We start from the raw sequence: 26182 nt of genomic DNA on the forward strand, positions 1-26182 counted from the left end.
GAGAGCGGCCAGATAAATGAACGGTCCGGAGGAGCGTTGCTTGAAATACAGGCTCCAAGTACGATTTTAGATGTTATTGACTGGAGGAATATTCCTTCCTGCATTTTTCCATGGGCTCTAATGTCGAGGCGATCCGGCGCATATGTGTAAAGTTGCTGAGTGAGTAAATGGCTCTCCTACGAATGGTCCATTGCGCCCTACTTTTCGCGAGCAGGGTACGCCCGCGCGGCGATACGTCAAAGAGAATAAAAAAGGGCGCGAGGGGTTTGATCGGGTGTAGGAAAGAAAGAAGATCGAGGCGTATAAAACTGACTGGAATATATAATGTAAAAGATTTTCTCCGTATGCCAGAACGAGGACAACTTCGAGAATAAAGAGAGCGAACGAAACGTCGCTCCGCGGAAAGCTCGCACGTCATCTTCGGCTTGCCGCATCGGAAGATCGACTCAATGGAATTCGAAAGCGTTCTTCGATAATTCCGGAAATCCGTTCTTCAACCCTCCCCCTCGTGGCTCGGGCTCTTATCCTCGGCGAGCGTCGCGTTCGCTCATCGCGCCCCGCTTGATCGAGCAAAGCTTTGCTATTTGAGACTCTCCTCGCAGCACGCAGATTTATGGACATCGTTTTTTACCTTTATGACGAGAGAAATTTTATACTTGGATTGCCTTCAGGAATATGCTGCCGCCTGCCTCTCTCCATCGGTGGATCAACGGGGGCACAAATTTTCTGCATTTTCTCATACTCCGAAACAAGAGACTTCGAGACGAAGAAACTTTTACGGGGCCGAGTTCTCGGAGGAGCGAAATTCGCGTTGGTCAAACCGGCGATCCAGCAGCGCTCCAAGCGCAGCAGCCACGTCAATGCGAAGGTAGAAAAAAATGTGTTGCGCCATATTCCGAGCAGGCCTCGAAGAGCCAGTCTACCGCGAGAGAAGCACAGACAAACGTGCACGCACCCTGCTCGCCGATTGCAGAAAGACTCGTCGTCGCGAGAGGGGCTTGAGCGACTCTCGCTCAGATGGCTCGTCTCTTAATTACCAAGTCTTTGACAATTGCGGCCGAGCAGAACACCGACCAGCCTCCTCCTTTTTTTCTCAGGTGCAAGGGATGACTCGGAGACAGAGAAACGAGCAAGGGGGGGGGAGGTAAAAAGGGTCTAACGTTTCTGCCGTGGCTCTGGGACGGACGTCGACTCCCTTGACACCTGTCAGTCGTTGGCAATGTTTCTAGGGTGATTGAATAACCTGGAGGATGAGCAATTACAATTAACAAAGAAGGAGAGCCTCGAGGGGCCGGGGTGGGCGGGCAGGATTTGAAAAAGAAGCGCGGAGAAATGATTTATTCCGAGAACTGTAAAGAGAAATTTCCGTCTGTCGTTTGCAGCGGATCGAATAATTAACGAGAGCCCAGCAAGTTTCTTCGGACGGTGTTCTGGACGCGGGTCGAAAAGTTTTTCGTCCAGGTTCGCTTCCTCGCGAGGAGCCGAGCTCGTTGGTTCGGGGGGTAAGAATGTTTGCCGAGTAATTAGAGCCAGGCGTTGAATCGCGTGTTTTTTATCATGCGGCGAGCTCGTTCGAGCACGGGAATAAGATGCTCGTTCAGCGATCCCACTCCGCCTAGAAATCGAGGCGGCAACTGCGCCTCGGATCGCAGAGAAATTGATGGAAAAAGCGTTGTTATTCCATTGGCAGCTTCCCTCGCCCAGGATTATTCGACATTTGTTCGAACAAACCCGGAGCACCGCGATGATTCAGAGCCGAAGCGGCAACCGCGAGCGATTTGGAGCCCGAGGGGGCCCTCGAATCCGCACAAATTTGAGGCTCGTTGCTCCCCGGATGGATTACGAGTTTCGTGACGAACAAAAGCTTCATTAGACTAAGTAGAAGCAGCCTCGATTTCTCTCATGCACTTTTTCCCATCGAGTGTGTTATTCCATCGAAAATCCTTTCAAATAACCGTTCGAACGTTACGAAACAACGGATCCACCCGGCGCTCCAACCCGAAACTCAATTCCTTCCCCCCCTCCCGTCGTCAAAACTTCAAAAAAAAAAAAACGAGCTCGATCGACCCCGAGGGAAGTTGCCATTCGACGCCGATTCTACGATCCTTTTGTATTCAAGCCTCATTTGTTAATTCGCATTTTCGTACGAAGCCGACTGTTCTGATCACGAGACTTTTTTTAACTCACATTAGATTCATCCACTCGTAGCGAATTATCGCACGAAGAGTGTACAGTTAGTCAGGCGCATTGAGTCTGCGAGCTTGAATGGGGGGCGTCTCGGTACGAAATAAAGCAACGGCACACACGCCCCTTTCACCCAAACAAACCGAATTCAAGGCTGGATTTCTCTATCTCTTAACGTCAGAAAAAAAAGCGCGATGCAGCCTCCTCGTGTGCGATCCGCGCTGCGCATTGTGCGCCGAGTTTTTTGTATAGCGCAGCCTCCCGGCTGGATCGCTCGAGAGACTTTCTAAGAAGAGGGGGGAATTGACGGAGGCTTCGTATGGAGGAATGCACGTACATTTATTCATATACGAGAACGACAGAGGAGCGGGCTTCTTTCATCGCTACGGTTCGCCGGTGAAGTCGTCTCATTTGTATATATTAGTTCAAGTACGCAAAGTCAACGAGGCTAAAGATACGCGAGTGAAAGAGGCGCAAAGGGCGAACTCTGTTTCACCACGAATCTCATAGATTTTCGACTCCACTCTGCGCCAGCTTGCATGCACGAGATTTGTTAAAAGAACTCGAGAATCTCTCTTCAACGGATACATCATTTAGGATTTGCTTACCCCTCTCCCTACCGGGTTGTAAACGATTCGCTTTTTCAACTACAAATCCCCGCGGAGACGTCCCAACGCTGCGGGGTTTGACGGAAAGATTGATGGAGCCTTCGCGTCTCGAGCACCTAATTTCGACGCGGGTTCGCACGCTCGAACGATTTTCGAATCGCTGCCGGATGGTCGCTCGAAAAATTTCACTTATCGCGCGTTTAAACTCGAGAGTTTTTGGAACGAGCAGTCGAATAACCGATGCGCCCCGATCGGCTGGGAGTACGGCGAAGAGTCATTTGAAAAAACGTGATTTAAGGACACAGTTCGAGTGGATTTTCCACGATGAAGCTTCAACAAATTTTCCGGACGAATTTATATTTCTAACCGGTGAATTTCGAGTGAGCGGGGGCGCACATCGATCAATAAAAAACAAGTGACTAAAACCGAGTATTTCGCCTCCCCGGCTAATTCCCCATTCGCTCTCGTTCCTCTGTACAGTCGGCGATGCCAAAAGCTCGAATATACGAAGATGGAATCTAGATCCGAGCATCGTGATAAAGCGTCCTCCCCGGGCCTTTTTCCTTTTTCATTCCCGTTCGCAGAGGCTCTGGATCGGTGGCTGGTGCGAGTTTGTGCGGCGTGAGTAAAATATCTCGTCGAATTCGCGAGTGGAATTGTGCTCGCGCGCGGTAACGTATGTACGGAGATGAGCGAAATGTCGCCGCGTCTGTCGTGGTCCATCGTCGCGCCTTTGCTCCCAGCCTGCCATCGGACGATTACGTTGAATTTTGATCGTTGCCAAGCTCGAAAAATAGCCGCGCAACATTTATGGAGGATCGTTCTCAATGTAGCGCTGACAGTTTAGTGACATCGAGCGGAATTCGAGGAAACGAGTTCGGGTTTGTCTCCAGTGCGGCGGGCTGAAACGGTGCAAATGCTCCGAGTATTTTCGAGCGGCCTGCTTCCGTGCTGATCGTCAGATCTATTTCGTAGCTCGTTCCCCGCGCGCATTCGCCTCTATATCTGCGTTTATTGACGCAGACAATGCCACGCGATACTTCCTCGCGGGGGATGCACAAAAGTTCATTTTCCGCACACCCCGAGCCCCCGGAGTCTCTCTCGCGTGAAGATATCATTTCCGTCTGTCGATATTCCACCGGGCAAGTGTTGCGCACACAACTATCTCGGTCGCTGTACGATAAATATATAGAAATTCGTTGTGCATGCAGGGGAGTGGAGGAGTTGTTGAGAAAAGGGAGGCGGCAGCGACGCGAGATAAGATCGTTTCGTTATAACGTCGTCGAAGATTCGTCGCGTGTCACACGGACGAGGAGAAAATTTCGAGGTCCGTTCTTCCGGGTGCTTTTTCCTTTTTTCCTCGGTTCGTACGTCCCCTGCAACGGGCTGCGATGTTCCCGGGGCGGTTGTCTCCGAGTGTTTCCTCCTTCCTCGCTCTCCTCCGTCCTCGCCTCCCAACGCCTCTTTCCTCTCTCCCTCTCAGTTTCTTTTTATCTCTTTCTCTCGCGTTTTTACCTCATAATCTAACTAATACGTTACCGGTGGTCAAACTAATCTCCATGGCCCGTTGTCGATGACCAAGAACCTTGAACTGTGGCAGGGAGACCTCGTTGCTCACACCGACGCTGTTCGGTCCCTCGTTCCACTTGTACCGGATGTCCCTCATCGTGTATCCGACTGAAAAAATAGAGAGAGACCCCCCGATCGTCTTTGTACATACCTTTGCGGTACAGAGGACCGGCCGTTTTGACACGTTTCGCGCAGGCTCCGAGGGGGCCTCCACACGTAAGCAACTTACCTGCGCTTGCCATCGCTTCAATTCGCTTTTTTCTTTTCTTTTATTCTCAACCGACCGAATTTTTGCATACTTTAGTCACACCCTATTGTACCCTTTCGTATATCTTAATTAGATTATAAAAACAACGAAAATCTCCGTATTTTTTCGCATTATTATTTACAGTATATACTTGCGTATATATTCGGGTGATTGGGCTCGAGTTTTCACGGCCGGAGCATAAACGACGAAACAAGGATAAAAAGTGCCGAATTTAAACGGTTTTCATGTCGCACCGATTACTCCCGAGGAGCATCTGCCAATTGAGAAAATGTTTGTATCGAGAGAACAGTTGGGCAATGAGTCGCTGCATTGCGCTACTCGCACTTATTACCGAACGAAGGAGACGCGCCGTCCGGAGGATCGGGCCTCGGACCGCTGTTCCGGATATTTCTCTCCTCGATGCGCCCGGGCTCGATCGAGCATCATTAAGGCTTCAGGAATTCAAAAAATAGCCAACTCAAACGCGAAGGTGCAACGGTGCGTTAAGAAATAAAGTTTACAGACGAAATAAATCGATTAAATAACGTGAATAAAAATGACGCAGAACGTCGAAAAAAGGAGATCAATAAATAAATAAATAAATAAATAATAATAAACAATAATAACGAGACAAATGTGCCTCCGTGTTTTCTGACGTCAGGATAATACATCGGCGGGCTCATCCCAAAGACGCCATCTTTCTCCCTCGCGACTATCTTTCACTTTCCTCATCTCACAAACATTGTCTTGTTTTAGTGTGTGCCGTTTTTATTCGTTTTTTTTTCTATCGATTTCAATGATCATTTTTTCTCTCTTTATCTACTCTCGTTCCAGTTGTTGCTGCTGTAGTTTTTCAACTTTCGTATTCGCTTTTTTTTGCTCGCTGTCGGTTTTCTTCGGTCTTATCACTGACATTTGTCTTTCTTCCTTCCTCTCTCTCTCTCTCTCTCTCTCTTTCTTTTGTCAAACGATTTTTTTCTATCGCGCATATATTTATGTATGTACATGGCCATCGCGATAAATTGGAGGCTGGAAGACACAACCTTGGTTATCTACCTGTAGAGAGGTGTATGGTTGTCTGACGTTGCCTGTGCCCGAGCACGCGAAATTGCGGCAGTTCCACCTCTCTTGATATGCCGACCGATTGTAGGCCCGCGTTCCATTTGTACCGAATATCGCGCATTGTGTATCCAACTGCCGAGAGAACAAAACACAAAAATCTCCACTCTAACGTACAGTAAGACACTTATGGCGGGGCACTTTTGATTCACGGACTTTTGGGCAAGGGTGAATATCGGTTTTTCGTTTTTCTTTTGCGCCAAGATGCCGTCACGGAGTCACGTCACCGCGAGGATGACGCGCTGACGAAACTCCGCGGAGTCCACGTTTTTCGATCTCGAAGCAGCTCCTCAATTTTCCTTGTTTTTTCTTCCCCTTTTCAGGAGAATTCCGCTTCCGATTTCAGCAGATTTTTTCGTCTCTCGTTGCATCCGAGTGGGCTTTTCAGCCTCCACAATTCCTACTGTCTCTATTCGAGCTTCCATCAAAGTTTCGATCGAGCTGCTTTCGATTGCGAATCGAATAACGTGCACGGGGTGAGACAACGATGAATTAGGAAAGAAGAAGGCTCGAGAGGCACGTGCCACTGCGTGTAAACAGCCTAAGAAACCAACAACTTTCCCGACGAGCCTCCTTTTTCAAAGCTACGAATTTAAATACGAGGACAAATGTTTGCTTCGAATATGGTTCCAACAAAAATTGGGCTCTTCGCGCGTGCTCGGGAGACCAACGGCAATTTCGAAGCTTCTTTCAACTAAAAATTCATTCGAAACGAATAAATAAATGGAAGGCACGAAACTCTCGCGAAATAATAACGCTCCAAACGAGCAACCCTCGCCAAGGCTACGAGCCCCGATCTCAAATAAGACGCCTCGCTTTTGGCCTCGCGTGCACATACACGAACGAGAAACATTCCTGAGCAACGGAATCGCTTCGGGGTAGTTATAGTACAAGAACGTTTATGCGAATAAACGTCGAGGTTTAAGGTCTGACGTTGTATAGGCCGTGATAAGGAGGTCTGGTTTGCAATCGTTACACAACATTCCACAATTTCAAATGGCATTTCTCGATAAGATTGCAAATTGGCATTCGCATAGCGAGAATCCGTCGAATTCTTCGTTCTTTCATTATTTTCTTCTAATTATTACCGCGAATACCGCGAAAGAAATACGATTCTCAAGCGACCCTCGGGGAGCCTCGGAACAATAATTATTCTCTCCGATTCACCAGTAAAAACATTTCTTTCTACAAATTTTTTCCGAATATTCGTATTTTTTGGAAAAAAATCGCGTCGCGAGCCGACATTGGTGATGTTCCGGTCGCCTCATTTCCACGAAATCCAGAAGGCAGGCGAAACGCTCGAAATACAATGAAAAATAAGGGAACGAGGGACTTGTCAAAATAAGAAAAATGAGCTTACGTGACTCCCGAGAGTAAATATAACCGTCGCGCGATTAACTTTATTTTATAATTTCTCTGTAAATAACTCGAGAACACTTAACAAGAAACTTATAATCGCGGTGCTCTGATCCATCGTAAATAAGAGTGCTGGCAAGAATGTTTCGCGAGTATCGCGATTAAGGGATTGAGCATACACGGGACTGCGGATCCGGCGAGTCGAGCACGTAACGCGACTACTGAGAAATCTCGATTTCGGTTGTTCTTCGAATAAAAATGTTTAAATCGCGTGACAAATATGCCAGAAACATGTTGGAGCTGCAGAGCCGCGTCTCGCTATGCGAATGACGTTATTGCGGCAAAAGTTTCGCACTCTCTCTCTTCGTTATTTGAAAAAGTTTATCAAGATTATTTCATGACTTTTGACGAAAATAACATTTGTTTTTATGGTGTGAATCGAGCTCATGTGAGATTTTTTCTTTACTCTCGCCGCGTTAAGGACTCTCATGCAAACGCACCCTCGTCTTTCGAGTTTACGATCGGGCGCACTAAATGGTCGGAGGAGCCTCTTTCTCGCTATAAACATCGATGGGATATTCGAGTATTAAAAAGTATGTGAAAAGTGGTCAAGGACAGCGAACATTTAACGATATTTAAAAAATTCACATAAAGTACATGTTTTTAATATAAATGTACACGTTTAGTTGTAAATTCATGTATTTAAGGGCGTATTGACGTGCAGGCGTGCAGCTGTGAGACGAAAAAACGCATGCATGCGAGAACGAAAAGAGGCTTGAGGGGCGCGGAGCCACCAGAAAATAAACGAAACCCGAAAATCGGAGTTAGCTCCGACTCTCGATCTATTTCCAAAATCCTTCTTCGCACAATATTATATTCCATTTCGATTGAAATAAATGAGTAGAGCGAGTATTGAGCGGTGATAAAAGGCAGTTTGTGTCAGACAGGTTGGTGGATGCGGAGAGGCTCGTTCGGGATTGAAATCGCGTCTTTGTACTCGAAATTCAATGCTTTCCGAACAATTTTCATTCCGAGAATGAGACTTTGCTATGCAAACGAAAGGCGCGCGGGAGCGAGTTGAATTTGTGGATAAATATAATTGATCGGTGAAACTTTACGAGCTGGCATTCAAAGCGGGAGATCGCGTTAAAAAATAGTTGTTCATTTAATCCGAGAAAATAAGAGGGTGAAGGAAAAGACGCGGGGGGGGGGGGGGGCGACAGTCGGATTCCGATGACTTCGCACTCGCAGTTTCCATTTTGACGGGGGAATTCAGTCGTCGGAAATGAATAAGAAAATAAAAACATGCGGGGAAGAGAGCATAATTGTTTTTGACGCTTCTGAATCGCGGGGATTTTTAGCCGGAGCTAAGCTGAAAGCTCGACTCCCGGCTTGACGTATAATTGCGTCTCTCGGTAAACTCGGTGGGGGAATTAGACGGTGAAAAAAACTCACGTCGCACCCGCGCCCGCGGAGCCTCGGTGTACACATCGATGTGTACGTACATAAAGAGATTGCAAGCTCGCATGTATACCGCGCGCGGCGCGAGCGAAACTCGTGACACTTGGCCCCTTAACGAGCATCAGGCATGCACCTTTCCTGTCATACGCAGATATACGTGTATAGATGTATGATATTTACAGATTTGATAACCCGAACGAACCAATCTTCTCTCGAGCCTCTCCTTTTTTTTTTTTTTTCACTCTCGAATTTTTCAAATTTCACCTGCAAATTAAAGCGAGCACTGCAGCCTTTCCAGGCATCGGAGGGATGCGCCCGCGAGTATGAGTGGGCGACGGTTTCAAATCGAATTTTCTAAAAGGTTAACAGTAAACCGTAAGAAAATTGCTTCGTTTTTTTCTCCCTTTTATTTCGAACGCGAAAAGTTTGTCCTCACTAAAAATTTTTTGTTCCCTCCATCAATAAACCGGATAAACGTAAAATACTTGAAGAAACTTTGAGCTTGAATTTGAACTATTATTATAAAAAGCACTCTCGTCGTATCGAGGGCTGAGCTGCAAAACCTTTTTCACTAGCACGAGGCTCGTTCGTTTTTTTCGCCTTCACAAATAATTCTCTCGAGTTTACCGCTTTTATAAATAGCGTTGAAATAAAAAGCACATTTGGCGAACCGTTGCTTTTTCGCGCGTTCGTCGTTCACAAAATTCAAGGTTTTGCGTCAGCCACGACAGCACGCTCGAGCGCGATACAAGCTCTCTCGTTGATATTTTCATGCAGAACCCCCTCTAGAGAAATAATCGATACACATTGGCTCGGAGAACCCTCGAATCTCGAGCCTCCACTTCCGGTCAAAGTTTTCTCTTCCCTTGTGAATCTCCCGTGACGCGGGGGGCTCTAAGAGTAAAAAAACTCATTTCGTTCGGCGAGCTCGAGGAAAGAGCGAGGAAACAAGAAGAGAGAACTCGAGTCTTCCCCAAATCTACCAACACTGGAGGTCGAATTCCCTGCAACATTCTCACCATCCAATGAAGAATAATCGTTATTCCGTTTTTCATTCCAAATCGAATGAACATTGAGAACAAGATACGAAAACCTCGAAAACGTTTACAAAAAAAGCATTTCATTCGACCCAAACTGATCTCGTTTCCTCTCAACTCTCATTATATATTTCCAACATAAATAAAAGCCTCGAGGCCGAATTAACAAAGGCATTAAGAGCCAAAATTTCACGTGCTGTTGCTGCATGCCGAATTCGAGCAAAATTATCAAAACTACCACTACTTTTCGTCATTCCCGACAACTATGTCATTAATCAAATAACAAATTTAACAAATAATTCAACAAAACGATCTTAATATAAATGATATATATATATATACGCACAGATATATATATATAGAAATATATTCACGCATGCGCTGGCTAGATGCACAATGCGTCAGAATTCGGTTCTCTTTTTCTGCATTTCCGTTACTTTTTGATTGTTTTTTGTTTGCTTGTTTGTTTTTTTTTTTTATTTTATTTTTTTGAAATGATTATTCGGCATCGGCTTGCGTAGGCTCCTCAGGGCCGGCCGTCGTCGGCCAGTTCGTCCCCGGACACGAGGCTCAGTGCTGTATGTCGGAGGCCTTCGGGATTGTAGTCAGTTTTGTTTTCTCGCTTTTAAAATGTTCTTTATTTATATTGATTGATTCTCAATATTGGCAAATAATAATGAAATAAATAAATGGATAATTAACATAAGATAAAATAATTGCAAAGAAACGGCCTATGTACAAAAGGGCTGGCGTGTGTCGTTCTAGCGGGATGCCAAATCGAGCGGAGTCTTTAATTACGCTTAAGACATGTTGCGGACTCGTGAATATGGATCAAATTCTCGGGCACGATAAAAGCCACGTTTCTCTCGAGTCTCTTATTATTAAATAAATAAATAATGGATCGATCGTTACCGTTGAAACTCGCTGGAAATTGGATCCTCGCTAGAACTGTCGTGGTAGTTAGTACACAGTGGAGACCCTTCGGAGGTTGCATAGAAAAATTATTCGGCATTACACCATAAACACTATTTGCAATTTACGTATAGATTATGTATCGCTAATAAGTAGTTATAGTACGTTGAAATAAGGTATTTCAGGAAGGATTGCTCGGGAAGATTTTACGATCGGAAGCAGCTTTTCCAGGATGAGTTTTTTCGTGGTGCTTCCGCTTGGAAAATTCGCGGAAAAACACTCCGCTGAGGAAAAATCATTTCGATGTTGTTTGCATTCCAAGGGGAGAGCGAATCCGCGGCGGCCCACCGGGGCGGCGCTAAAAAATCGTTGCATATTTTGCCTCAATCTCTGATGCAATAAAAAAAATGGAATTTTCTACGAGATAACAGCTTCCGATCGGCCGGCGGCTCGCGCGAGCCGCACATGTTTCCCGAACAATCCACCCCCTTTTTGCCTCTGTTTTCCCGAGCTGTTTGCCCATCCCGAGTGCCATTTTCATCGAGTAATTGCATCTCCAAAGGCTTCCAAAAAATCGCAAATATATTTTTTTCCTCCAAATCTTTTCTCTCCCCCCCCCTGGAAACGTCGCAGAGCTTTTTTCTCCGCATTTTCGCCCCAGCAGGATATGCTTCATGCTCTTTGGCACAGCGGCTTTACTTTCGTGCTAAATTCTCCCTTGACCAAATATTAAACGGAGGCGGGAATTGCTCGTATGCACATTGGTTGGCAAACGCCTCGGTATAACGACCACGAAACTTCGTTCGGTCTCGTACATCCCCGTTGTAACTGCAAATTGTACGACGCTTCAATTGCCCGCGAAATATTCATGCTTTTAATATGCATGAGGCCATTTACGCGGAGTTTGCTTTTTCAAATGCGCATTTTTTCCCCTCCCGCATGAATATTTCGATATTTTCATTGTTTATTTGACAAAAGTCGTCACGACGAGCCTTTCTTTGCGATTTTTTCAAAATTTCCGAACCGCATTGATCTGCGTGAAAACCTCGATCACGACTCCGCAATTCACAGCCGGCATGGAAGGCCTGCGTATGATTTTTTTTACGACTTTTATTCCCTCGGGGGTGGATGTCGCATCGGCAAGTTAAATGCGAAAAAGAGGCAAAAGCTACTCGGAATAAAAAAGTATGAGAAGTGAGTAAACGGGCACACAAAAATGATGTTTCCAGGAGGCAAACGGCCAGCGGGAAGTAGTTCAAGTGTTTCATATTACGTTCGCGTTGAGCTTTTGCTGCGACGTCGGAGCGGGGAGGGCGCCCTTTTCCGCTAGCAACGATATTTTCATATTTCCCGTGTACCAACTTTTTAATCCCCGTCTGTTCTCAATCTCGAAAATATTAATTAGCATTAAAGTGTACTCATCGCTCGGGATGAATATTGCTGGGCGAGCAGTCGGAGCTAATTGTAAATATTTCGAAGCTTCAAACTTTCATGAAATCAATTGAAATATCTGCTGTGAATCCCTCCTCGAAACGTTAATAAAAATTCTTTCGAAATGAACAATGCGCGAATCCCGGTGACAAATAAAACGTCCCATACGATTTGCAGTCACACGCATCCGTTCGAAGGTGACGACGGAGCTGGATAGCTCGCCAGTAGATAAAGCGCGCAAGTGGTCAGACCTTCGTCAAATTTTTCCTCAATCCTTCGAATCCTCTTCGCATTCTCCTCTCGTAAAACAAAAACTATATAATAAACATCAAAAACTTTGTTCCCTTCGCGGTAAATACGATGGAATAAAATTTCACGAAAATCTTCGGACCAATTGAGCTCTCGTGAAAATGTCTAAAAAACACAGTTACACGGTTGATAGTAGAGCAGTTTTTTTCTAGTTTTTTTTTTTTTTCTCGAAAATCGTACTCTCTCTCTCTCTCTATGCTTATGTTGAATATTCAGCGACGACGTCACAACAGGTGCCATATCACACGTCAAAGAGATAAACGTTATTCCGTGTATATTTTTTCTTTCTATCACGTGGATATAAAATGAAGGTATTAGTGACACACGTTATTGGGCTCGGTATAAAAGCTTGTTGAGTGCTTTTTTGCTGCACACTGTGCTGGTTAGTATTTTATAGTATTTATATATTTAGACACGATGGTGGTGGGGTCAGGGACGGAGAGATGAAGGTTCGTGTGCTGTGTGTTTCGGGTCGACGATTCGGATGCTGAAAAAACATTAGAATATGTGTGTGTGTGTGTGTGTGTGTGTGTGTGTTTTCGGGGGCACGAAAAGATTCGCTGTCGGGAGCACCGAGGGTCGAATGGTTTTCGGAGGAAAAGGCATGCCGAGGACTGGTGAGATTCCATTGTGGGAGGGAGAAGTGAAATTTGAATGGAAACGATCGGGAGTGAAAGTATCTCGTTGATGTGGAGCGATGTATACGCGTGATAAGGAGAGCCGAACGCGCGATCGGCACATATAATGAGTACAAAGGGTTTGTGCGGGTACTCGACACACGAAGTGTTCAAGGGAGAGGGAAGCGGTGAGTGTCTTTCTTCGGTGACCTGAAAAATGGGATGAATTTAACGAAGAGATTTGCTCCTCTCGGTATTGTTATCGAGACAATCGTTTCTCGTGGTTCATTTTTTTTCTTTCCAAGGATTATCTTTTGCTTCGTTATTCTGGATATTTGAAATGCAGTTGGAATTCGAAGCTCCGGACGAAGATTGATGGAGAAAGATAGAGAATAAAGAGTGCAGGATTTTCCGAAATATTTCCCTGACACGTTCTTTCTCGGTACTTTGAATGATAAACTTTTCGCTGCGTCTTCAGCGAGGTTTCTCGATCTTTTCGTAATTCGAAAATTCGTGGGATCGCGTTTAAAAATGTTCATTAATGTCACAAAATCGAATTTTCACAGTGAAACCAAGTATAAACAAGAAGAAACATTCGATTAAGCATCGAGTACTTACAGCTCTCGATCTCGATGTGACAGAGCTGTCGGTCCATCGGGAAGTACTGTAAGTTCATTGGACAAGAAGCGGTGATTGTTAAGCTGCAACAAAGCACAAAAGGAGTGTTTCATTAGGGCTATAAATTCTCCTCGAACCGTCTCGACTCTTGTTATTATATTCGACGCTCGAAAATCCACACGCGCACAAGTACCCACGAAATAGTGCGAATTACATTTGGCTCTCGCATTATTTTTATCCCCCTACCGAAATTTCAGCGCCCATCCAGCACGCAAATGATCTTTCGTACAAAGAGGTTTATTCCGGACGTGGATAAATCCTCGCGTAGTTTAGAGTCTAAAGGGGCCCGAATAATCATAACGAAAATGTGTAAATCTCAATGGAGGCCGAGGGCGAAGAGGAGAGGCAGGAAGGAAATGGAAGAGCGAGAGCGAGAGGTGAAAGAAGGTGAGCATTAACGTTCATCAAACATATTTTGCCCCATTCACGTACAGTCGCATCGTGCATCATGCAGCAAAATGGAGTCTATGTATAGCGAGGGCTGCACATATGGAGCCCTCTCAGTAACGAGAATATATACGACGTACATTTTCCTCCCGACGTCCATACACACAGACATACATAAATGCATCAGCCATGAATATCAACGTTCAGTGCATCACGAGCTTAATGAGTTCGCTTGCCCGTTCGCGAGTCCTCTTTGAAACTCAGCTCCGGCTAAGTGGCATCGACGCTATATAATCGTGACGCAGGAGAAAGGGGAGCGATGAGGGGGGGAAGAGGGAGAGCGAGGAGGGGGGTTATAACGATAGAAGCTAGCATAAATACCGCAATGAGTTTGAACACACACGCAGAGTATCGTGCGAGCTAACTCGATGAGAGTGTGCTATTTACTCCGAGTTTTTCTCTGCCAAACATTTATCCCCCAGCCAAATCTAAATCACGCATTCACTCGGAGGAGCGATTCTTTGCCTGACGATAGAACCTTCGTCACGCGAAAGTAACGCACAATCCTTCAAAGCCTTTGGCTATTAAATGCACGAGAAGCTCAAGTTTTTGCGGCAAATTAACGAGCAGCCCTCGCGCGATGGTGAACGAAGATACATGGGAGGGGCCGCGCGCGTGTGTGTGGGTGTTTGGAAAAAGACAAAAAATCGCTCGAATCTCCATGAAATTTGTCTTGTTTTATCCGCGTTTCAACGAGCTTGTATAACTGGAATACGCGCGCATTTCGAGGGTATACACTGCGTCGAGAGAAAAACAAGGATGCTTCGTCGAATCGAAAGGGAAAAAAGGAAGGCGACGAGGAAAAAAGGGATAAAGCGACTGGAGGGTTGATACACGAGTGAGATACATCTATGAAGATAAATAGAGAGTGATGCGGCGCAGCGCATAGCGAATGAAGAGAGAGAGAGAGAAACGAAGATACAGAAAGATTGGAAGAACGACGTGAACACGACTGAATAGCGAAAAAGCACATAAATATGAAATTCTTTTTTCTTCTCTCTTATTTCGTTGTTTTCGAGAATACGTTTCACGCTTTCGCGATTCCCTTTGCTCTTCCTTTCTTTCTATATCTGAGCGCGCGTGTGTTTACGCGGATTCCAACGGTACGCGACTCGAGGAACAACCAACGGATGAGGTCGGTTTGGACAAGCTTTTTTCCACGTTTTTTTTTCCTCTTTTTTTACGAGACTCTATTACGTGTCCGATTCTCTCTCATGTTCGTGACGCAGCTACCTATTCGAAACGGTATTTCGTATCGCGTATGCCACGTATTTTTATGCCTTTTTTTATTATTATTATTATTATTATTTTGCGTATACAAACGTAAATGCACGGATCCTCGAGGTTTTTTTTCGTCCAATGTTTGGTGCATACGCGGGAATAAAGTTTGCTCGTTGCATCGATACACGAATGGGGAAAAAAATAGGCCGCTCGGAGCTTGCCTCGCTCGTTATATTTATTGATACGTTTTTTCGGAAAACTGGAAAGTTCCCTACTCCAAGTTAGTTTGTTCGAAGCTCTTCTGCTCGTTTGCTATTTAAAATCTCAGTGCGTTGAGATATAAGAAACGCAGGAGGCGAAATTAACAGGCGAATGTGGAGTGAAACTCGAAGGTTTTATCTCTAATTGCAGAGCCGATTTTCACGTGCTCTCGCATTGTTCGAATAACGAGGGGAGAAGAATAAAAACGCACAATTGTGCACCTTGAAGAATTTAGTAACACACGGTCACCGATTGCGAATGATAATTTAACGAGGAAAAATAATCCAACGGGATGCGCGCGAGTCATTCTCGATTGCGGAGACGCGAATTTTCACACTCGCGCTTCGTCATTGTTGTTTCACATAATTGTGCGTTTTTTCTTAATGAATTTTTCTTCAAATAGCGCCAGCCAGCCCAGTGGAGCGCGAGTCTATAGCATTGTTCGGCATCGAGCTCGAGAATACGCGGAGCGAACGCTGCGCGCACTCGGTTTTATTTCCATTCGCGTTCGCTCCCAGGCACCAATTAAACTCGACTCGTTTTGAGGCGAATTGCGTGAAATTTGTTGAATTTCCAATCCCCTTCGAACGGGGAATGACAGTTTGGGGGGAGAGTCAGCCGAAAGGTTGCGGCAAATTCGTGAAATTTGGAAATTCGGGAAATTTGATCGCGACCGTCTGACCACACGCCGACTGCAACTACTGCCCCTTCCCCTGGATTGTATTGACCCCGACGATGACCCTTCGGATATCAACGCGGTATCATTCCGAAATCCTTTGTCGAAGGTGCACGCGAAATGGCTGGCAACGGTGCGCGCACCTCGAAAATCCAGTTTTTTCTTGACGGTGAATGCGGATTGACGGGGAGAACTCTGGTCGAACGAAAGATAGGAAAGGCGAGAGGAGCTGCACACCGTCCGCCGACACACAACATTCATCATCGCGCATGGGGACGAGGCTTCAGGGCTGGTGGAGAGATAGCGGGAGGAGAGCTGTTCGAGCGGTTGAGCATGTTGAATGAGGCTCCCGTTGGAACGAGGATGAAATCGGACGAATCCTGCGGGCGTCCTTTCCGTGTGTGTATCGAAAAAGGGGAGTGTGTCTGTGCGAGCGTGAGCGCGGTCGACGATCGGACTCGACTTTGATGAATCGTTTTCGTTGATTCTCGCCGTTGAAAACGAATCGGTTCGTTGGCACGCACGTTTATGACGCTGGTGCAGCTGCTTCGGCAATCTGATTGCACAAAAACGTTGCAAAATTTGAGTTAAAAGGGAGCTTGCGAAGCAAACGGAGCGCCGAGCTAAATCGCGGGCTTGCTGAGCGTTTGAAAAAGTGGAGCAAACTCAACCAATTCGTCGCTCGTTTCGCCCCTTCCCAAGCTTCTACGGAAATAAAAATCTAGCAAACTCGCCTCTCATTCCTTATTTTACAGAGCAAGTTATACACACGGTAAAAGTTATTCGGGAATAAAAGTGCATCGTCTGCGAGAGATCCGAGTCAAGAACGAGGGTACACAGATTTATGGGAACCGAGTCGATATTGGCTTCGTAACAAAAAGGATTCCTCAGTTCCTTAGCTTTATATATTATATACTCGGAAGATTTATTCGTCGGATCTCTGCTGTCCCCTTCCTCCAAACGGAATGAAATTACCTAAAAGTATAATCACTTTAAATTAATGTCAAAGTTATTCGTTCGCAATCGTAAATGAATTATTTCAACCTGCCTCATGGCGATTGGAATTACGAGCCATCAATTAATCTGGCATCCGCCACTGACCGAAGCCCAAATTTCATTCGTCCCTGGCGAAAATTCTATAGCTTATGTAAAAAATCGCATTTGAGAGCGCAAAGGGAAATGGACGAAGAAAAAAGTATTAATAAAAAGTCTGTGACAGGAATTGAGAAAATGTGAACAAATCCGAGTGCTCATTACCAATTTCGTTCAATTTTTAACATAATATATCTTAATTACTGGTAAGACAATCGTCTCGAATTTTTTCTCAAACCTTCATTATATATACACTTCACTATTATTGTGTACGTTTTTCACAAACTTCGTAAGAAGCGTTCCATCTTAATATGGAAACGTAAACGATTTTTAACCCATAGTCGCTGCGTATTTTTCTTCATATTTAAGCACGTTTATCTCAATAACCAATAAGACGAGCCCTATAAAATTTAATATGCGTGTCAGGTAAGCCATTTAAACTCTGTGTAAATTTCAAGACTTTCTTAAGAAAATCGTTTCGTGCACGAACGACTTCAAGACGAATTTATTTCTCAGCAAATACGATGATTGGGAGAAGCTTATTTCGTCTTTTATTCTTTCATATTATTGAAAAACTGTAAGCTTTCAGGAGAATAAAAAGTCATTGTGAAGCTGCGCGCAAACGATTCGAAATTATATGACACATCGCGCGCCGCGCGAATATAATGTCCGCAAATTCAATTACCCTTCGACGTTTTATTATTCGATAATTTCATAGTCTCGGTGCGGAGCTTTTATGTTGGCTCTCTCGTCTGGAAACAAATTTGATTCGTTCCTGGGAGGGTTTGAATCGCGCGTATATCGAATGTCGACGTATACCGAAGGAAGTGATCTCGGCGCTCGGGGGCCCGGACTCTCGTGAATTTCAGCCCTTTCGTTTATCAGCGAATGTCTCTCCCGGCCCGCGTTCTCGTATAGTTACAAAAGCCTGACTACTGGACCGTGCGTTTTTCGTTTTTCTTCCCTCCGTTTCTCTCTCGCCCCCAGCAGCTGTGCGCGGCTATTACGCGCATATAGGCTCCGCGGCATAATTCCCGCTTCTCCCGCAACAGTCATTACGCTTATTATTATGCACATTTAAGGGTGCATTATGCGACCTCGTAACCGTCCGAGGAAAAGAGACGCTCCTCCGTTCCCGCACGCTCCCCCGCGGCGTGGGTTCTTCGATGCCACCGCCGCCGCGAAAGAAATCTCTTGCGGACGACCTTCTCTTGCACCAACCTCGTAAATCTACGAACGCGAGAAAAGCACGGAAGCTTCTTCCTCTTCCCCTCCTTCTCGTTTGTCCCTACGAGAAAATGGCGCGAATTCCTGCCCCTCCTCCCCCCCCCCCAGTTCGATATACACGGGGGAGTGAAATTTTCTTCGCCCCACGATCGCGTTATATTCGACACGCGAGAAAGCTCGCACGATTTCTCGGATGACCTCGTCCCTCAATTAGAACGCTCCAATTTTTCAAATAACACGAATTATTGAAAGAGCACAAAACAGAGAATTCAAGGCTGAATAATCGCTGCGAAACTCGGAGAAATCGCGGAAGGACTGTCATTTTCACCCCGATTTATTATTCTTAATTCGTATTTCACGAATCATTCCGGTCGATTGAACTTTATGTCTCGCCCACGCGGACACTCATCAAAACAATATATTCGCGTTTGAAAATCGCAGTGCGTGCCTTCACGGATTACATTTCGTAGTGGATTGAGTACCCACGAAAAGCTCTGAACCGTACCGACAGCCACTCTCCCTAAATCCTCGCCCCCTCTGCCTCTCGCTCGCCTCCGTTCGCGCCCATCTTCGTTCTTCGATCTGATATATCTGTACGTGCCGGAGATATAATCCTCGGACGAACGAGCCAACCGAACGAGCAATACGTAGCGTGCGACTAGCGTAATCATTTCTGTATGGAGCTTGCCTAATTACTCGCTAGCGAGATCCCTATCGGGTCATCCGGATGGCTAAATCTCATCGGTTAATGGCCGATGAGTTAACAGGCTGCGTTATACTTCGAATCCCAGCTCCCTCGTGCATGCGCCCTTGCTTAATACCGCAACACCTTTCGCTACGTGTTCCCGCTCATCGCTCGCCCGTTATTACCGATATTTCGCAGTTTTGTTATTCGAGCCTATCTAGGCGTGTGAGAAACCCGGCTATAGGAGATTCCACGGGATCTCGGAGGTCCAAAACGAATCGGCTTACCACCGAATCCAGTCACGCCAGCTATAACGCTCTTATGCAACGCGAGAAGCTACGGAACTGCGCGCTTTCGCACCTTGCCAATCGGACCTCCTGCCGTTTCTCCGAGTTTAACGATCCCAGCACTTGTCGCTCGATCAAACGATCGACCAACCGGGCACGCTTTCTTTACGATTTCTCGCATAAAATTCAAAGTTTCGGAAGTTTCTTTACTTTCGAAAATACACCTCGCGAGAACTGGCGCCACTAAAAATAGAGGTCTAAACGAATCCCAATAGAAAGGAACAACTTTTTTCGCGTTCTTCAACGAGCTCGAGCCACGGAAACGGATTTCTACTTGGCATTGAATCGGCTCAGTGCTGCTCGCTCGATTTATCTCGACTCCTCACCCGGCGAATCCTCGCTCGATTCAGCCTCGAAATATACACTCGCCGAATGGGCAACTAAAAAGTATACATTGTGTCAGAGGCGCTAAATTCACTGCTAATTTCTATAGGTATGGGTTACGCGAGAACTCTCTGAGGTGGGGCAATACATTTCTGTGGATAGGGCACCCGGGAAATACGGCGAGTGATCAGCGCGAAGATGCCAGCAGCTGTACAAGTTAGATATGCATGGCTTCTGAATATAGCTCGAGCGTTAATACCAGAATATTCTCCGGAGGTCTTGATTTCTCCAGTTGCCTCGTAAAATTTCCTGAGAAATCTCCCCGCCGCTTGTTCTCAGTCGTTGATTCGTTTTTTCAATTCCCCTTCGCACTTTCTTCTTTTCTCCGCGACTACATTATTTTCTGTACTCGCTTCGTAACATTGGGGGCTCCGAGCAGTTCGAGGTGGAATCACGCGGAGCCAGAATCCCAAGCTCTTTGAAGCTTTTACAAAAAATCCTCGATTTTATTGATCGCTGGATTTTCAATGGAAATACTTGTTCGCGACGATTCACGTGTTCGATATGCTCGATTAATTGGAATTCGAGTTTCAACGAGCGGCCTTAATTTGAAAGTATTGTTTTTATTTTATTTTTTTCGGATTGAGAACAGTGGATTTTCCAGCGTCGTAAGAACGATAAGATCGAATAAAAAAGATAAATAACTCACCGTATACTTCGCGTGATGCTGCCCGAATGATGTATGCGAATGAACTCGTTGCTGGTGGTCGCAATGTGAAAGTACGATTGTTTTTCATTAACGAAAAACGTATCGGGCACCCAAATATTTTTAATGAATTCCGAGCCCACGCTGAGCGTCTCAACGCCCGTTCTTTTTTTGAAGGCGAGTCGTGGATCTGTCCAAAATTGCCGGAAGTAGAAATCCAGCGTGAAGTCCTAGATTTTTTCGTTGAAAAAAAAGCAATTCGTTACTTCATTGCCCAAGCCTATAGATTGACGTAAGTCTATGAGGAAAAAAAATGCGATCGAAATTGCGCTGAGAGAAGATTCTCTCGACAAACTTGGCAGCAATATTCGTTTAACTTTTAACCATCTTTTTTTCTTCCAGCGCATTATTTTTCATGATTTATCAAAGACACATACATCTGAGTTTCGTTCAAATGAACAGTTGTATAACAAAATGGTCCGAACGTTTGAGAATATTTTTCACGATCATTGATACGGGGGGGGGGGGGGGGGGGGCAGAGCATTGTCGCGTAATCGACGAAAGGCGTGACCATTTTGTTGAGAACCGTTTAAACAAATTCGGGTCGAATTGTCGCATGAATTCTTTGAGAAACATTTGAAATATCAATGGACAAAAAAAAGCGGATAAAAAGAAAGAAAAAAACAATGAAAACGGAATGACGTAATAAACAAATTGAATCGGCAAAGTCGAGATAAAATAATGGTCGAAAGCCAGGAATATAATCGAAAAAGAATGGCGTGAAAAAGAGTATCAAATGTGAGCAATAAAATATATACGTAGATCGTCAAACGTTAATCCGCCACAAAATCGATCTGAGAGGGCAACAGTGACGTATAAACTGGCCGTCGTTGCTTCCGAGGGAATCACAAAAGCGTGAGCGACGAAACAAAAAAAAACAAAAAAAAAAATGAAGAGACCGAGATCGGAGTCGACGGGAAGTAAATGAGGATTTGAAAGGTTCGAGTGTTGACGTTTAAAGAATGAAGAAAAGAGGAATGATAATGAGGTTCATGTTTTTAAAATCGATGTTAAAAAACACAATGGATGAGTCATGCGTCACGCATTTGGTGTGTTGCTTCAAAACGTGAATCCACTTATCAGAGTCTGCGTTCTAACAACGATCATGCAAGCATGCAATCGAACTTCGATGTTTTTCATTCTACACAGTGCTGTTGAGCACACAAATTAAAATGGAGCTTATTCTCAAGCCCGATGACTGGTCCCACGTGCCGTTCGCATCTTCCTCCCGAGCATCTCGACGCGCTTAATACGGTCAAGGAATGACCGGAGAAGCAGTCAATTGGCGGAGCATTAAAATGAATGATTTTCGTCAAGGAGTTATCGTCGTCGGAAAGTGTGGCGAGGGCGTGGTTGCTCGAAGTCTGTATACTTTGGCAAGTAATTAGTAAGGACATAAGTTATGCATGTCGATTTTGGTTAGGGAGTTTCTCGACGTGCTGGTTCAACGGTGGTTCCAGCTCGGAGGACCCTCCGAGAGTCTCTGTGTGCAGGTGCGCGTCCGCGTGTGAGTGTGCGGTTCAGCCAGACGTTCAGCTTGAAAGCTTTCGACGTTAAGTGGTGGAGATTAGGTGACTCGCGCGCGCGCGCGACATTCGCTCGCACCCGATGTGGAAATTCTGAACGAGCGATTTCTCGCCACGAGCACACTGCCGCACCTGCCGCCCGGAGCAGACCGACTCACCGGAAGCGAGTCTTAACACTTGGACGATCTTGCGCGAGCCGGAGAGCCTGTCGAATAATTAAGCGCGGCTCTCGCGTACTCTTGTCTAATGAAATCGTCCGGAGTTTAGAGTTTGACGCGAATTTTCCAATGGGACGCTCGCAAGTTACCGCGAGAATCTAATCAAGTGTCAAAATAACTTTGACGTTTTGTGCTTATGGACCAAAAGTATTTTTCTGAATCTCTCTCCGCCCCCATTCTTACCGTAGGTTTGATTTGATCGTTGAAACTTTACAGAGTTTTCAACTTTTTCTCCTGCCTCCTCCGTCAACCAGAAGTGGAAAAGAAAGCTTTTTTGCCTCGGAGAGTGTCTCGCAGTGTGTGCGTGTGTGTGCGCGCGAGGAGCAGTAGTGCTACGCGAAGGAAAGTTGCTTTCTCTCGTTCAGAGAAGGAAGTACGGACTTTCTTTCGGTTTTCGTATATAAATGTGTATACAGATATCCACATATATAGAAGGAGCTTAATAGGTCAACGGTGGAGTCGGATGAAGCTTAATGGAAGCTCGTGGTGCGGAGCTCTTTTTCTCTCGGGCTCTCACGCGGCTTCCACTGCATGAGCTGAAAACGACGTATAGGAAAGGTAGAAATGGAACTGCAGACTTCGAGATGGGCAAGTAGCAGGTAGTGGCAGTAGCAGCCCCTCTCAGTTTTTACCCTCGATACCTTTCTCTTTTATTCAGTCTCGTGCTCTCCCATTTTCCTTTCGCACGCTTTATTTTCTTCTTCGTATACATGAAGAGAGTCAAAACTCTTACTTCTCGCGTGAGTAAACGGAGCGGCGTACACGTAATATAAATCGAATTACCGTCGTCTCGAAGTGACGTAAATCGTCTCGAGTCCACGTACTTCCTCTTATCTTGCAATCACTGCTTTTTATTTTTTCCCTCGCAGTTTTCCAGGCTCCTACTTGTTGTTAGCTTTTGTGAAGAGATCGCGGAAAAGAGCAAGGCAACGAGAGAGCGGCGATAAATCCCACGAAGCAATTGTTCCTCCGTTAACTGGAAAATGTCATTTCCCAGCGGAGAGTCTCTCTTTAGCTTATTCTTTTTGTTTTATTTTTTAATTTTTTTTTTTTTTAATTTTTTTTTTCTTATAAAATCATTCTGGAACAATTGGACTGTTTTTTCGAGTTGGTAAAAGACGGCGTCGTTGTCTCGGCGAAGAGCTTATCCTGGTGCGCAGAGTCGTTACGTTGCAACACGCTCTTTCAGAGTCGAGCGTTACGAGAGTCTCGAGACTTTTATTCGAGAGGAGATAGAGGATAAGAAGAAGCCTCGCGGGCTGTTACAACGAAGCGAGAAGGACGCAACGCTCAAAGTCTTGGATGATGATGGGGGTTTGTTCGGCGTAGCCGATGGCGTCGTGAAATTGAGGTTGGTAAAGTGAGGGGTCGGGGGAGCTTGGGAAGCCTTGAGGAACATCGTTATTCGTTCGTTTCCGGGGAGTCTTCTCTCGTTCTGGCTCTCCCGCTCGTCGTCAGCCTCGTCGTCGAGGCAATTGAAACTTTGCTGCTCGAGGAAAAGCCATTAGAATTATGGAAGTGTGTGCTAATTGACAGAAGAGGACCGCGAGACCGTGCGGTTCCGTGTTCTATCATCATTATCGTTAAAATTATCATTATTATCCTCGCGCATACACGCCGATGCGAAAGTATCCGCTGCCCTGAGAGGGATCCCGGGGAAAAAGCAACGTGCCAGGAAAGCCGAGGAGACTCCCACGGAGAAACAGCAATGCCATCCGGATATTGCAGTTTTCCATATTAAATCGGCGGTACACGTGGTTACTGAAAAATAAATATAGCTTCTCCTCCAATACTACATACGCGCGGAGAACGTGGAATATATTCCAAGCCCGACGGACCTCGGCTCTCGGCTTTTCCTCCGCCTCTCCCAGGCCCCTTCACCCTTTTTCGATCCCATCCGATATTCTCCATGTGTGCATGTTCGCTTGCTACCTCGAACATAAAATTCTTTCGAAATTTCTGACGCCCTGTTCTCTCGCCGACGCGCGCCTTACCTATGACTATATGTACGGTCTCTCCAACTTCTTGTAATCGTATATAGAAAAACCGTGGATATGGCACCGGCAGCAGTCGATCCTAAAGTATGTCTAGTAGCCAGTCTGCACCTGCCATCCCGGCGCGTCATGCACTCTTGAAATCGAAGGTTTATCCTAAAACTGAAGAGTCTTTCGAACCAGTCGAAATCTCCTTGACGATGTTACCCCTATAGAGGTGCATAAACTTGCAGACTTTTAAACTTGGCACTTTTTCGTTTCTCATGCTTGCCCTCCTCGCTCTTTCTCCGCGCCGTCGGTCGTTAGACCTCTCGGCTGCAAGTAATAGACACTTGGAATTTCCTTCGTCGCGATCATCCCCTTTATTTGGCCCCGTCAGGCTCCCTCGTTCTGAGCGTATCCGTGGCTCGAGGGGTCAACAGAATCTGATCGGAGAGTAATACGACTGCGGCCTCGACTCCGATGGATTCTCCTAGAGTCTTGCATCATTTTTATTTCACTGCGACAGCAGTTGCGCCCGACTCCTTTTCAGTCGAGTGTTAAATCGACGGGGATGTATTTTCATCGATTCGCATTTGAATTTGTCTGCAAACGAGCTGAGGGGCAAATTCTTCCTCGTATTTTCGGGTGAATTTCGTATCTCCCGAACTCACAGCATAATGAACTTCCGCACAGGATTCAACATCCAGCGCGGGGATCCTCGAGCTGCAGCAATAAAAAAGGAGCAAAAAAGCGAGGCGCAGTTTGAGGAAAATTAATAGCCGACGTGAATTCGCATCCAGTAATGTCCGGAAGCAGCGGGACACGGTTCGAGGCTTTTCTATGTCGTGTGCGAGTACTTCAAAACCGGTACAAATGACATACCGTAAAACTCCCTTGTAAATACAAGCCGCCGCAACGAAGGGGGATTTACTCGTTTGTGTGCATGCGAGTTTAAGGGAGTAATAGCTCTGCGGTAATAGTAAGTCTCTCGGAGAGTGTCCAACGAGCCACGAATGTGCTGCACACACACACACACACACACACACACACCCACACGACACGTGGAAAGAGGCAATGGCAGTGGCAGGGAGGAGGGGGAAGTTGCACAGAAATCGGTATATAGATGAGAGAAGCCAAGCCAAGTTATACGTTATCGTGGATTCTCTCGTGACCGGAAGTTGGAAGATTGGGTCTCCGGTAGCCCGGGTTTGTTGCCGTTCGGAGAGCTTCAAGAGATCTCGTGTGGGTTGTCTGGTCACGAGAGGTATGAGAGACGGGATTGAAGCTGCGGTAGGAAGAGATCTCAAACTCAGCGATCGCGTGTACAACGGCAGACATGTGAAGCCTGCGCTGGCCCCGCTCTGCCGAGGCTACTACAGCCACGACAGTCTATGCTTGCAACCTTCCCGATAAATACACGGAGAGCTATACACACAAAGCGGTTTGCTTCGTAATTCCATACTTCTCGTGTTGCTCCGGTGGGCGCGGCGAGAGGAATGAGACAAGGGAGAAAAAGGGAGGTCGGAGGTCGAAAAAGGCAGTAGCGGAAGGAGCGAGCGCGGATGAGATAAAAGCGAGGAGAAAGAGAGCCGAGTGGAGCCTGGAGAGTCCTCGTGGCCCGGTGCTGGCGTTCCGGTGACCGTTTGGTCGGGGAGCGTGTCCGCGCGATAACTCTCGGCCCCCGGGAGTCTGCCGTGGTAGAAGACGGCGAAAGGAAGAAAGGAGAGGCGGAGAGAGGCTCGAGGAAGCCCGGGGGTTTGCAGGGGCGCGGTTAACGCAGAGATGCTGCTGCTCTCTTCGGCATTTTCTTTCTCCGTCCTTTCCTCAGCCATGATCCGGTTTACCGGGACGCTTGGCCCGTTTGGCGAGTCTCCAGGCGCAGTGCGGC

At 46.1% G+C, this 26182-nt stretch overlaps 1 protein-coding gene across 7 annotated transcripts in view; it reads right to left on the minus strand.

The window, feature by feature from the left end:
• Rdl (Resistant to dieldrin) overlaps positions 1-26182 on the minus strand; it is a 118424-nt gene that overhangs the window by 27351 nt on the left and 64891 nt on the right. For 4 of the 7 annotated variants that reach the window (XM_043431101.1, XM_043431099.1, XM_043431095.1 and 1 more), the window contains exons 4-6: positions 20518-20744; positions 13469-13551; positions 4332-4469 (exon numbers count right to left, since the gene is read on the minus strand). In XM_043431101.1, coding sequence (XP_043287036.1) covers positions 4332-4469; positions 13469-13551; positions 20518-20744 — 448 coding nt within the window. Of the gene's footprint in view, positions 1-4331; positions 4470-5664; positions 5803-13468; positions 13552-20517; positions 20745-26182 lie in introns of all 7 variants that reach the window. The other 3 variants (XM_043431102.1, XM_043431100.1, XM_043431096.1) reach the window with 1 other exon arrangement.

Source organism: Venturia canescens, chromosome 10 (assembly GCF_019457755.1).
Source record: "Venturia canescens isolate UGA chromosome 10, ASM1945775v1, whole genome shotgun sequence".
Lineage (NCBI taxonomy): Eukaryota > Metazoa > Arthropoda > Insecta > Hymenoptera > Ichneumonidae > Venturia > Venturia canescens.